The sequence below is a fragment of the Taudactylus pleione genome, unplaced genomic scaffold (assembly GCF_031769625.1).
Source record: "Taudactylus pleione unplaced genomic scaffold, aTauple2 ptg000170l, whole genome shotgun sequence".
In the NCBI taxonomy this organism is placed as follows: Eukaryota; Metazoa; Chordata; class Amphibia; order Anura; family Myobatrachidae; genus Taudactylus; species Taudactylus pleione.
The window spans coordinates 6,502,927-6,517,911 of NW_028284572.1; the positions used below are offsets into that span (position 1 = coordinate 6,502,927).

General features: G+C 44.1%; 1 protein-coding gene across 1 annotated transcript in view; it reads left to right on the forward strand.

Moving 5' to 3' along the window:
* Positions 1-12,164, forward strand: part of ASIC5 (acid sensing ion channel subunit family member 5) — a 32,009-nt gene extending 19,845 nt beyond the window's left edge. Inside the window, exons 8-10 of the mRNA XM_088475333.1 lie at positions 6,809-6,977; positions 11,035-11,126; positions 12,004-12,164. Of these exons, the coding sequence (XP_088331459.1) occupies positions 6,809-6,977; positions 11,035-11,126; positions 12,004-12,164 (422 nt within the window). The remainder of the gene's footprint in view (positions 1-6,808; positions 6,978-11,034; positions 11,127-12,003) is intronic.
* Positions 12,165-14,985: the final 2,821 nt, after the last annotated feature.

The following is a 14,985-nucleotide window of genomic DNA, read 5'->3' on the forward strand; positions in this document are numbered from 1 at the left end:
GGCGGGCCGGCGGGCCGAGTATTTTTGGTGCGGCACCATTAAAAAAAAAAATACTTGGACTCCCAGCCCCCACTGCCCGGCCACCCCCCCCCTTATTATATTCTACTTATATTCTACTGCTACTGCTATTCTGCTGCTGTGGGGGGGTGGGGAGCGGGCTTGGAGTCCCAGTATTTTTTTTTTTGTGACTGCAGCCAGGTGCCATATTATTCTACTGCTGGGGGGGGTAGGTAGGGTGACGGGGGCTGGGAGTCCCAGTATTTTTTTTTTTTAATGCAGCCAGGTGCCATATTATTCTACTGCTGGGGGGGGGCGGGCGGGCGATTATTTGGAAACCCCCCTTTCAAAATCCTGTGTTTGCCACTGTATTCTTGTGTCACCATAATAATAGAGTCCTTAGTTTATATGACTAACAGGAGTTAGGTATGTTAGCTATCCCAACCACTAATATAATTAAATAATGATATATATATATATATATTTATATAATACAGTGGACAAATGACGTAGGGGTCCCCCGTATTAAGCACAACCAGCACCATGCTTTTCAGAACCAATCCTGCTTGCCAAAATACATGGGATATATGACGTACGGGTCCCCCGTATTCAGCGCAACCAGCACTGGGCTCTGAGCCGGCCCTGGTTCTGGAAATACAGGGGGAAAAAATGTGTACGGTCCCCCAGTATTTACCAGAACCAGCACCGGACTCTTTCTAGCGGGGGTGTGATACCACAGTCAGGGGAGCCCTTTCTCTGTGCCCCCCCAGTCGCAGCATCACCCCTGACTGCTAGTCAGCCCAGGCCGAGTATCCCTGGGGAGCTGGGGACCCCCCCAATAAAGGGGTCCCCCTCTCCAGGGCACCCCAGGCTGATCGCTCGGGGCTATCCCCAGCACCCCTGCTGGAGGCTCCTACTGCGGCTGAAGTCGAAAAGTATTTTCTATTCAATGGCGCATTCTTGAGGTAATAGTTTAAAAACTGTAACTTTCTAATTTACCTGAACCCCAAAAGCACATACCCTGGCACAATAGCCACCTAATAAAACAAACCCCAAGTCTAAATTCGCCCCCTACCCTGAGTTATGCCTTCCCAAAAAAAACCCATAGGCTACAGCAGAAAAGTGGTCCTAATTGAGAATGTCAGAAAAATGCGACAGTTGGAACTTTAGATTGCTCCCAAGTCCTAAATTTTTATGTTTTTGCCATGAAATTTGGCATGCAACACCGAGCGACAATTCTACCCACTCGTGCCAAATTTCAGCTTGGTACCTCCAATAGCTTTTGAGGTGTAGCCCTTAAACACCATGCCCCCCCTCCGGAATTCTCTATGGGAGAATTTAAGTTTTTACCCGCAGCCTTAATATAAGGGCACAACTGTGCCCTTATATACTGTATTTATACTGTGTATATATATATATATATATATATATATATCAGGGCCAAAACTAGGATTTTTGTAACCCGGGGCAAGGCCATTGATTTGGTGCCCCCCCAAAAAATACAACATAGAGGACGAAAAGGGTGTGTGGTTTTGTGACACAGTAATGCCCCTTATAACACATTATGCCACACATTAATGACCCTTTTAACACTTTATGCAACACAGTAATGCCCCTAGTTACAACACATTATGCCACAGTAATGCCCCTTATACATTAAGTCACAGTAATTCCCCTTATACATTATGCCACATTAATGCCCCATATACATTATGCCACAGTAATGCCCCTTATACATTTATGCCACAGTAATGCCCCATATACATTATGCCACAGTAAGGCCTCCTTTACATTATGTCACAGTAAGGTTCCTTACACATTATGGCACAGTTAGGCCTCTCTTTCATTAAGCCACAGTAAAGGTGCATGCACACGGTCAGATTTTCTTTGAAAAATCGTTCATTTCTGAAAGAAAATCTGACATGTGCCTCCCATGGACCAATGTGTTTATGACAATTGAATTAAGGGTAACCACGAAGGACAATCCCTTCACACCCCATTTTTTTAATCTCGATTTGCGTGAAAATCGCCATTGCTTCCATCTCTGAATCAGGCCCATAGGATTTAAAAGCATATGATTTCCATTGGCCAAGCTCTTCAATGGCCGATGAAGATAGCCCGCAAGCCGCTGCGCAAGTAGCCGCTTCCATACGAAAAGAGTGGGTACCATAATCCTATGCTCCAAGAGCCAGCCGCATCAGTAAAGAGTTGCAGGGAGGAATTTGCCAATTAATGTGATGGCCACAGCAGCTCAAAATTAAATTAAAAGGAGGCCCTCACTCACAGATCATTCTTGATCTCCAGTATGATGCGGCTTAGCAACCCCAGCTGTTGCTCTCTACAATTTCCGAAAACAAAAACACGCCTCATCGGGATGATGCGACATGCAAAATTAAAACATCCCATCAGCGGCCTAACCCTATCTGACGCGGCCTAACCCTACTGTATCTAAATTTAAACAAATGCTGATCAGCACCAACAACTGTTGAACTTTATCAGCAAGAAGATGGCAGCCCCGCAATCCCTAGATATTAAAGACAGAAAATAGGACCTTCAGCCATAATCGGTATGTAATGCTGGCTGTCGGGATGCCTCCTGTCAAAATACCGACAGCAGCATCCATGGTTGGTATCTTGACAGTGGTCCGGTAAGTAAACTTACCCTCCCCTTTCTCCCCCTAACCTAACCCTCCCTTCTTGAAGCCTAACCCTAACCCTCCCCACCCACACCCTAACCTTCCCCATTAGTGCCTAAACCTAAGTCTCCCCCCTTTATGCCTAAACCTAACCCTCCCCTTTTAGTGCCTAATCCTAACACCCCTCCCCAGTGGTGCCTAACCCCAACTCACCCCCCTAGGGGTGTTTAACCATAACTCCCCCCCTCCCCAAAACCTAACGCTAACCCTGCTATGGTCCTTAAACCCAACCCTCCTCCCCTGCGGCTAACAACTAAGATGCCCCGGACTTACCTGGTTCGGGCTGGCGTCTGTCTGTGTTCTCCGGCATCTGGAGATTAAGATAGGCGTTGGTATTTCAACGCCTACCTTAAGTCCCGTGTCGGACTTCCAGCATCGGGATTCAGACCAGCTGCATGCCGTCCGCCCTCTGATACCTACATCCCCTTCAGTCTTATCCTGCACAACTGTGCCAAAAAGAAAACATCCTCACAATTGTACTGTACCTGCTGGGCCTATAACATGAAAATTGTCTAAATAATGGGCAATACTGGCATGGCCTGTCTAAAAAATGGGCAAAAGGAGGCAAAGGAAAGCAGAACAATAAAAGTAGGAAATGAAGAGGGGAGGAGCTAGAAAACAAAGGAACAAGAGCTGTATAGAAAATACACAAACATGTGAGCTAACAAAAGTCGTGTCCTGCTACATCTTTTCTCCATACGCCATGTAGTGCGCCATGCTATTCGCACCCTGCCGTGCCCTTGCTTGGCGTACTTATACCACATCATGCTGCAGTAAGGCACAACATAATGCACTGGAGCACTTCAAAAGCCAGAGTCTGTAATACAACTTTCTGTCCACCAAATTTTGCTTTTCCTAAACTGCACTGCGCAAGCGTCAAATAGCCGGCGAAACTTCTGTAGTGCCGCCTGCTGATTGGCTGTCATTTGTTAGACTATACAGTAGTATTGAACTGCGTTTTGTCATGAATGCAGAGCTGCAGTTGACTGTGTTATAAAGGATTCAATTATTTATTATAGACATTGTAATGTATTAATTATGGGCTGTCCGTTCGGTATATTGACGGTACATGGTGAAAAGACGCCTGGCTTAAGGATGCATGGGCAATTTTTCTTAAAGAGAGATCATTTCAGGTTCAATACTTTTAAAGTACTCTGCTCAACTTTATGCATTGCACTTTCTTCATCCCTTCATCTCCATGTTATGACACCTAGCTTCATTAGACTATAAACCACTATTGACATTGTATTGTACATGTTGGTGTAAAGATGCACGTTAGACATGACATACACAATAGGTTTAGCAGCTGCTATGGCTGGCTTGCGTAGGCGAGTGGGTAAGGTGAGTGCTTTCCAAAGCTTGCACCTTGGGTTCGAGGCCTGGAAAGGAACAATATAATTTTGTAAATCATTATTTTTTTTATTTTTTTTTATCTACTATACAAGCTTATAAAAGGATTAAATCATTTGGTGTGTGAGTCCTGTGTATTATAAGAATACATATCTACGTTGGTGTGAAGATGCACATACAGCATTTCATAAAGACAGAGGAATTCAAGTTCAATAATATTAAGGTACTCTGCCGAACTTAATACATTGCTCCGAACTTGCCAACACCTTTAATTTCTCTGTTATGCCACCTAGCATTTTACTCTAAACCGCTATAGGCATTATATTGTACTCATTACGGGCCATCCGTTCCGTATACTGGGCCTGATTCAGAGCCGGATGCTCTTTCAGAGTGCTCGCTCTGAATCAGTGCCCTTCCTCTCTCTTTTTAGAGCGGCCTCCTGGCCGCTCGCATAGCTGTGGGTGACCACCCACAGCCATAGCGAGCGGCCAAAAAGATGGTCGCGATGGTCTTGCGGGCTTGCGACGAGACCCTTGTGGTAGGGTCTCGTTGCCGCAAGCCCTGGAGTGCTTTTGGCTCTATCAGAGCCAAAACCACTCCCACTGACATAATTTGTGATGTCAGTGGGGCCGGCCCCAGACGGTAGGCGTTCCCATGGGAACGCCTCCGTCTGGGCAGCAACGCCCCCGGCACGCCTACCAAAGGGGCGTGCTGTCACGCAACATCGACAGCACGCCCCCTTTATAGCGAGACCCATAGCGACGGCTTGCCCATCGCTATGCGGGTCTCGCGCATGAGCACGATGGAGCCGGCTACCTCGTGCGCATGCGCACTTGGCCAGCATCGACCCGCTTGCGAGTGCTCAGTGCTCGCGAGCGGGTCTGAATCAGGCCCTCTGTCGCTACATGGTGTAAAGACACCTGGCCTAAAGAAGCACCGGCAGTTTTTCATAAAGAGATATCATTTCAGGTTCAATACTGTTAAAGGACTCTGCTCAACATTAGGCATTCCTCTGCACTTTCCCCCTCCCTTCATCTCTATGTAATGCCACCAAGCTGCATTAGACCGTTATAGACAATATATTACTGGATGGGGCTCTTCCCCCCAAACCTAAGCCAGCATGAGTGATTCATCATAAATCTCCCAGAGGAGTGAGGGGAGCTCTTCCCCCCAAACCTAAGCCAGCATGAGTGATTCATCATAAATCTCCCAGAGGAGTGAGGGTGGGGAAGCTGCCTACAGTATGAAAGTGTTACACACTGCGATTTGTGCCATGCTCTTCGGTGGCAATTTCGGTCCTTAGGGAGCAAAGTCATTTCGTAAACATAGCAGCTCTTACACTTATTGTGTACAGTATGTCTGTCTGTATGGACGTCCCTTAATGAGTATAATGTCTATAGTGGTTTAGTCTTGACACAAAGTGATAATTTCAAGCACCTGATGGAGTGACTGTTTACACTGCCTGAACATGATTGGCCAACACCTCACGGATCACCGTGCACTGCTACAATATTGTATTTAGTACTGTAGTTTTCATCCGTGGAGCATTCGCCATCCAGTGGTTAAACTGTGTACTACATGGCGTATAGTCTATCACGGCATACAGTATGCCACACCAGGCCATAACGAGTATTGACATGCCGCGGCAAGGAAGCCAGAATGCTATGGGCAAAGATGTAGCAGGACACATCTGTAAGTTCAAATGGACCTTATATATCAGCGCAGGCAGGAACGCCCCCACATAACACTATAGGCTAAATGTTTTCCAATCACAACCTCAACAAAAGCTAATCTAACTAGTAACCGGCTAACTAATAGAAGCAAATCACAAAAAAACTAACGACTCTTATATAGGGGCCAATTTATTATTAAATATTTGCAGCATATTCACACATTTTGAATATCCCCCAGATCTCCGATATCTGCTGCGGTCCCTCCATTTCTGACAATAGGCACAACCCCCACAGGTTTCTTTGAGATTGCGAACATGTCAAATTTACTAAGGTCCGGAATACATTAGCCGCTGTAGCCTATCAGCTACACTTTGCAACATTTACAGAGAGAGGTTTTCTCGGAAACCGTCCTCGGGGTAGTCACACATGCATGACCAATAGACCGCACATGCACAGAAGTCCCGAAAGAGGAGTGACGAGACTATCACTTCACTCTCAGCACATTATAGGGACAGGCACATTTTGAAGTCCCCTGTCTGTGCTATTTAATACATTCAGGTGATGTTATCACATACTGCAATGCGATTTTGGTTGCTAATATCGTGGCCAGATCACATTTTAGGGTAGATGTATTGAGCCTTGGAGAGAGATAAAATGGAGAGAGATAAAGTACCAACCAATCAGCTCCTGTCATTTTTCAAACACAGCCTGTAAGGTGACAGGAGCTCATTGGTTGGTACTTTATCTCTCTTCCCTTTATCTCTGTCCAAGGCTTAGTACATCTCCCCTTAGAATGTGATTATTTATAAATGGTTGTACATATCTTGGCTAATCTTAATGATTTAGGGGTCTATTTACTAAGCAGTGTTAGGAGACAGAGTGAAAAGTGATAAGGTGCCAGCCAATCAGCTCCCAACTATCATTTTTCAAACACAGCCTATGAGATGGCAGTTAGGAGCTGATTGGCTGGCACCTTATCACTTTTCACTCTGTCTCCTAACACTGCTTAGTAAATAGACCCCTAAGTGACTAAAAGAAAGCAGAATATCCTGTATCATAATCTGCAAATATCTGATATGCTCTTTACCTGCAGATAACATTGAGAAGGATGAGCTATGTAGTGTAGGAACCTACAATTCTACTTGTCCTGTTCCTTGTGAAGAGACAGATTACCCTACTACACTCTCTTATTCTACGTTTCCAAGTGAAAAGGCTGCAGATTATCTCTCTAGCAAACTGGGTAAAAGTTCCACATACATGAGGTAAATGAACATTTAAACAGACTAAAATTACAGTTCTTGTGTTGTTGCTTTAATCCTGGTAATTATACAGTACATGTCCTCTTATTGATTCCAAAAAGAAATCTCTAACTTGTCCATTGACCCTAGATTTTCTCAGGTTGGGATTTTACTGTCTGTAAACATAGGAAGCCTAAGTTGCCACACATTCAACCAAGTTAATGTATAAAACATTGTTCTATCACTAAGTGCTTAAGTAACCTAAATTACGTAGACTGAGTGACAAATATCAGCTGCCTTTTTCTAAATGAGCCATCTATTGATTTTTAACGTGTAACCTGAGGAAAAAAACCTTGTACAACAATTTACTAGATAAGAAAATGTATGATCTACAAAGGAAGCGCCATTAATGTATCACATTTTATATAATGTTATTGAATACATTTTATTATATTTACAAAAATGTACTTAATCTAATATCACAGCATTTATTGAAAATAAAATGTAATTGTTCAGTTAGCAAAGAATACAACTTATTTAACTTATATGAGAGGCAAAAAGAAACCATAAACTTTCAGGTCTAGTTATTAAGTAGTGAAAAGCCCTATCTCCAGTGAAAACTGGGGTTTTCGCAGGATATAAGGCTTCGTCTTATCTATAAATGGCTTTCGTGCTGTAACGCCCATTAATAAAGAAACATAGGAAGAAAGAAACGGCTACAGTATCTCCAGCAATAGTCTATCTGTGAACTTACATTTGCAAAACTTAAAAACAAAGACGTGTCTACAGCAGCACTGTACCCCAGCAGCTTTATAGGTTTACACCTAGCGAGTGCCGTAGGAGGTTGCCAAAAAAGGGGCGTGGTCACACAATAGTATTCCCAATTCAAATTACGCCATACAGTAGCACAATCTTGATTCATTCCTGATTCACATCACACCACATAGTAGTGTCCCTAATTCATGTATGACACACAGCAGTGCCCCTTTTACACAATGGCAACATTTGGGCCCCTTATACACAATGCCCACAGTAGTAGTGCCCCTAATATATATAATTCCCACAGTAGCAGTGCCCTTTATAAAATGCCCACAGCAGTAGTGCCCCTTACATATAATGCCCACAGCAGTAGTGCCCCTTATGTAATGCCCATAGTATTGCTGCCCCTTATGCAGTGCCCCTCGTAGTGGTAGTGCCCCTTATGCAGTGCCCTTAGTAGTGGTAGTACCCCTTATGCAGTGCCCACAGCAGTAATGCCCCTTATGCAGTGCCCCCAGTAGTGGTAGTACCCTTATGCAGTGCCCACAGTGATAGTGTCCCTTATTCAGTGCCCCCAGTAGTGGTGCCCCTTATGCAGTGCCTCCAGGAGTGGTGCCGCCTGTAGAAGTAATGCCCCCAGTAGTAATGCCCCCTGTAGTAGTGCCAATAGTAATGCCCACTGTAGTAGTGCAAATAGTAATGCACACTGTAGTAATGCCCCCAGTAGCAGTGCCCCCAATAGTAGTGCCCCCGAGTAAATGCCTCCAGTAGTAGTGCCCCTAATAGTAATGCCCCCAGTAGTAATGCCCCCATGTAAATGCCCCAAGTAGTAGTGCCCCCAATAGCAATGCACCCAAGTAAATGCCCCCAATAGTAATGCATCTGAGTAAATTCCCCCAGTAGTTATTTCCCCAAGATGAAGCTGCTTACACAAAAAAAAATATTACCTTCAGCCCTGATCCTGCGTCCGCTGCCTCTGGTCCGCCTGGCCACTCCGCTGAACTGTGGGAGAGATGTCATGATGTCCTTCCCATAGTGCCCGTGGGGGGAGCCGGAAGCCGGAGCTCAAGCGTGAGCTCCAGCCTCCGACTTGCGCTGCGGGGAGGGAGCCGGGCTCCCGCTGGTAACAAAATCTCAGCTAGCGTCCAGGCAAATGGAGACCCCCTGCAGCACCGGGGTTAGATGGGCCAGAGGAGGCGGAACTGGTTCAGTCTCCAAATAGAAGTGACGGAACGCAGTTCCACCCCATTCCGGCACACTTTAACCCCTGCACAGGAGCGTACAACAGCAAAGCATACTTTGGGGGATACCCGCACAAATTAAGTATCCCCCAGATGTACTATGGAGGTACTTTGTGGGGGGTTCCCCTGCACCCCTGGAAGAGTAGGTGGATCTCCTTAGTGAAGTGGGCAGGATGGGCAGATCATACAGGGAATTTGCAAGTCCGTACGGAGGGGCGGGGCTAAAATTACGCGTATCACATCATTGAGTACTGCCCCCTCCTTGGACTCGCAAATAGCTGCATTTTGCCATGAAGGGGGCAGGACCTAATGACGTGGAGAGCCCGGTCCCTGCCACTGACGCTGTCAGCTGCATCTCCTCTCCGGGCTTCTCCGAGAGAGGAGATAATTAAAGTCAGAAAGTATGCAGCAAAGGTACAGCGCTACCTTTTATTAAACACCACACAACAGGGTAAACAGTAACTGGTTAAGCTAATATATTTATATATACAATTTAAATGACAGGTTGAATCAGTCACACCCAAAGTGCCCTCCACCCCCTAACTGATCTTATGTCTCATTGACACTGTAGAGTGCGCATTTGCAGCTCTTACCAGTAACAGCTGCGCATGAATGTTCACTGAGGGATAGAGACGTTCTTGCAAGGTCACACTGGGTACTGAATTTTTGCAGGGGTGGTCTTGATGATCCCGGCTGTTTGGCCACCCTCCATAGGCTCTCAAAAGAGCAAGTAGTCTGTGAGAGCTCTACCAGTCTGTTAGTACAAAATTCATTTCAATGCAAAAAATTGGTGAATTTTTGGTCAATCTGGCAAAAGCTGCAGCTTCAACCCCAGTTATTTGCAGAATTGTTCAATATCCACAGGATACTATCTCCTGCCTTTTATCCTTTGCCAACTCATGCCAGCTGCAGTGCTGCCACCCTTTTTAGAGTATATGTCAATGGTGTTTCTAAAACATCTGGCTGTATTTAAGAAAGTACAGTACTAGCACAATAGTACAATCCCATGATGTTTAATTTCGACCTTGTGGTCACAATTAAATGTTCACTATACCGAGAGAATAAAAAGATCTGTGGGTTTTTAGAAACAGAACGGTGATGAGATTTGTATTTTGACTGTGGTGTGACCCAGGGATGATAATGTAGACGTCAGAGGAGCCCCCAAATCATCACAATAACGAATGTGATATTGCTAAGTTACGTGGCAATAACACTTTTGTGCTATCACTGCATGGTAGTAAATAGTAACATGTGACTTATGCCTGAAGAGACTGAAACAGCGTTCACAAATACAATTTTTAATTAGGTAGCATCTAAATTATTGGCCATCTTATTCCTTTCGCAATTGACATATTTATTTCTTTTAGTGTTTGTAAACAATGAGGGCTCATATTGGGGCAGATGTACAGGAGCGTATCTATAATGGGTGCAGGGCGTGCGGTGCACATGAGCCCCCCTAGGTTCAGGGGGGCTCACACCACACACCCTGCACCCATATATTCTCATACTTACCTCTCCGAGGTCCAGTATTGGTGTCCCAGCCCTGCAAAAACTGCCAGAAAATGCCCATCGTGGCCATTTTCCCAGAGTTTTGCTCATGCATTGTGAGGAATTAGTTGGGAAAATGGCTGCAGCACCATTATCCGGTGACCTGTGCATGTGGAGTAGACTATGGGCGCAAGCTAGTGCCCAGAGTTTACTGTTGCTGCGATCAGTCTGCTGCTGGCCACTGGGGAGAGAGGAGGGGGCCCCAGATGGGGAATGCACACGGGCCCCCTCGTCTCTTAATACGCCCCTGCAGATGTACTTAGCATTGGGGAGAGATAAAGTGGAGAGAAACTACCAATCAATTAGCTCCTGTCGTTTTTCAAACACAGCCTGTAACATGGCAGTTAGGAGCCGACTGGCTGGTACTTTATCTCTCTCCACTATATCACTCTCCAAGGCTTAGTACATAGCTTTCTTTGTCATTTTACCCTGCATTAGAGCTACTGTTTACATATCATTACTTTCCACTCCAGTGTATTGAAAGTACAGATGTTATGCCCTTTGTTAATGTATATTTTAATGTTTTCGTACAGGAATAATTTGGTGTATATTGACATTAAATACCATGAGTTGAATTACAAAATAAACAAGCAGCTGAAGGCTTTCACATCAACTGAACTTCTCTGTGAGTCCTGATTTATAAACCATTAAATAATAAATAATTGTTGTTTGAATAAAGAAACCAGGATGCACTTGCAATGTGATTTTTGTCTCAGTGAAGAATACCACCCCTTGCTTGAGCACAAAGCGGCTGTTTCAGATGTGTCCGCATTGTATGCTGAGCAATACATGCGGACTTCCATCTCTATTCACAGGTAGCCGGATCTACTACTGTATGCTGCTGCACCGCACTACCTCTGTCATCATTCGTGTCACTATACCATGTGACACCAGCAAAAGGGGCGTGGCCTTAGCCAAAGAAGCCACACCCCGTTCACGCTGCAGCCACCAGCCTCTCCCTGCGCAATGGATGACATGCGTACCGCTGCTTGGTGACACCATCCAAGGGAGTGACAACAAATTAGCAGAGGCCCATCGGATGGTACCACCCAGTGCTGCCTGCACCCCCCTAGTGACGACACTGCCATCACTATCACATTTTCACCAAATCTATCCATCAGAAGGATCTCTGCTTACAGTCACCTCTGAATAACCTGTGATTCCGCTAGATGCACTTGATTTATTCCATGAATAATAAATTATCATAGTGTACATGGCTTGTGTTAGTAGTAAATGTTAGAGCCACATTACCCATTACTGATGCAAAACACAGGAAGAAACTAGATTAAAATAATAATAATAATAATAATAATAATACATATATTTAGTAAACATTGCATAAAGATATGTAGAAGTTTGAAAACATCTCTAAATTGCTAATATGTGGATGAGGTCCCTATTTCTCTTTGAATACATGTAACCAGCTGAGTGATATTATAGAAAATATATTTAATAACTTAAGTAAGGAGTATAACCTGTCCTTTTCCCTTGCTTTCTTGCAGCTGAAGTGGGTGGACAGCTAGGCTTGTTTTGTGGTGCAAGCATGATTACAGTAATAGAGGTTCTGGAGTATCTGTTTACAAATTTCTTCTGGATTTGTGCCTTCCTTATTGTGAAAGTACCCAATATAACTCAGTGGAGATGTACACAGGAGCAACAATGATGCCAAGGGCCAGTATGTGTAATTAAGCCTCTGAAGTTATGTTCCATATACCATTGTGCTCTACAGTGTTGATATATTGTACTAGGTCGTAAAATGTTTTGCTCAGAAAAATGAAACCAGCTGAGCATTCTAAGTAAATAATGTTTCATATATTATATGGTGTAATTTGTAACTGTGTATATGTCTTTCCATTTTCAAGAAAATAGGTCTTACATTATGTAAATAAGGTACAATGATTGAATTATTCAGAAGTAATATTGATTCATATTAAGGATTGCAGGCTATATTATTGTAGTATATACAGGCTATATATACAAAATTATGTAAATGTCATATGCACTTGTGTGTATTCTGTGTGTGTTTGTGTATGTATATATAGTCAGGTGCATAAATATTGGGACATTGACAGAATTTTCATATTTTGGCCTCTATTCACCACCACAATGGCTTTGAAATTAAACAAACAAGATGTGCTTTAACTGCAGACTTTCAGATTTAATTTGAGGGTAATTACATCCAAATCATGTGAACGGTGTAGGAATTACAGCGGTTTCTATATGTGCCTCCCACTTTTTAAGGAGACAAAAGTAATGACTCTATCAACTCAAAAGCTATTTCATGGACAGGTGTGGGCTATTCCCTCGTTATTTCATTATCAATTAAGCAGGTAAAAGGTCTGGAGTTGATTCTAGGTGTGACATTTGCATTTGGAATCAGTTGCTGTCGACTCTCAATATGAGATCCAAAGAGCTGTCAGTGAAGCAAGCCATCATTAGGCTGCAAAATCAAAACAAACCCATCAGAAAAATAGCAAAAACATTAGGTGTGGCCAAATCACCAGGGAAATGATGCAAGTACAAGGTCAGTTAATTTATAACGTTTCAATCTCATTTAATCCCGATTTTCCTCAGAGACCAACATAACAGGACATACATGATACATATATAGAGAAAATCAAACTCACCCAGGTGTTACGTGTTGCACCGCCAGCGAGGACACAGGGCATGGAGAGATGACGTCAACAAGTAGCATCTTCACCTGCTCCGTCATCGCAAAGCCGGAGGGCGTGCTAGTAACTATAGTTACAAATCTTCCACCAACAAACAAAAAACACGTGACCCAAAAGGATGGGGTCTATGACAGACGGGCCGCACATAAGTAGTATCAAGGATTGGAACCTACATAGGTATTCCTATAAAAAACTAGACACATTTATAGTATAGACGCGGCATAGTCTCTAAATCATATACGCAAAAAAAAGAGAACAACATTAAAAAGTAGTAATAACAAAAAATGGAACACTGGGCCTGATTCAGACCCGGTCGTAAACACTGAGCGCTCGCAACCGGGTCGGTGGTGGCCCAGAGTGCATGCGCACGACGGAGCTGGCTCCGTCGTGCGCATGCGCGAGACCTGGATAGCAATGGGCAATCCATCGCTCCAGGTCTCGCACCAAAGGGGGCGTGCTGTCGATGTTGAGTGACAGCACGCCCCCTTTGGTGGGCGGGCCGGGGGGGCAGCTGGGGGCAGCCCCACTGACATCACAAGTGAGCCGAAAGCTCTCTGGGGCTTGCGGCCACGAGACCCTACCACAAGGGTCTCGTTGCAAGCCAGATGGTCACGATGGTCTTGACCATCGCAACCATCATCCTGGCCGCTCGCATTAGCGGTGGTTGGCAACCCACAGCAATGCGAGCGGCCAGGAGGCCACTCCATAAAAAAAAAAGATGCCCTGATTAAAAGCGAGCGCTCTGTCAGAGCGTCCGGCTCTGAATCAGGGCCACAGACCATAAACAAATATTGCAGTAGAAGGGGGGATGCATAAAACATCCACAGACAGAGGTTAAAATAGAAAAGAGGAAACAATATCCCTAATAACCAAGAGGCTAAATATCACAGAATAATCAAAGAGGGACATATTAACAACAGACATATAGGGAACCACAGAGAGTATGGAAAAATACTCGCAGTATCTCAATAAGGGGACGACATGACAGCAGTGATGAATAAAGAACTATTAAAAAGTTGTCAATAGAAATGAGTAGAGAAAAAAAGGGGGATGCTGACAAGGATTAAATGAAAATAGGAACACAAAAATGTATCCAGCAGCTCTTTATAAAAAGCATGAGAGTGATAAGTTTTCATTAAGGCCATATGGAGCAACACAATTCAGCCTATCGATCTATCTATCCTCTCGTTGTAGCAGCAATTTTTCCCTATTGCCTCCTCTGGACAGTGGGGGAATATGATCCATGATTTTATAACTTAAAGTGGCCAGGGTATGCTTTCTTTTGCAAAAATGTCTAGCCACTGGCTGATCACTCTCTCTCCCATTAAGTGCCAATCTAATGTCTGAACGGTGTTGTGCCATCCGTTCACGAAACTGGCACACCGTTTTGACAATATATCAGGCTGCATGGGCAACGTATTGCATAAATGACAAATGTGCTAGTACATGTGAGGATATGTTTAATGTAGATTTTCCTCCAGGAATGTGGATGTGAGATGTAGTCACCAGCTTCCATATTCTGACAAGTCGTACAACCAAGACATTTGTAACATCCAGGTTTTCTAGATAAAAAATTTGTCTTAGGTCCTGACAGCAAGTTGTAACCTGTAATATCGTTTCTCACCAAGCGATCTTTTAGGTTGGGGGCTCTACGATAACAAGGCATTATTCTGGAGTCTTGTAGGCAAGGAAGATGAGGGTCTGAGGTGATTAAAGGCCAATGCTTCTTTATGACTGAATTGATTATAGGACTCATTGTAGAAAAAGTGTCCACAAAGACCGTTTTATTAGATTTGACATCTTTTTGATTGG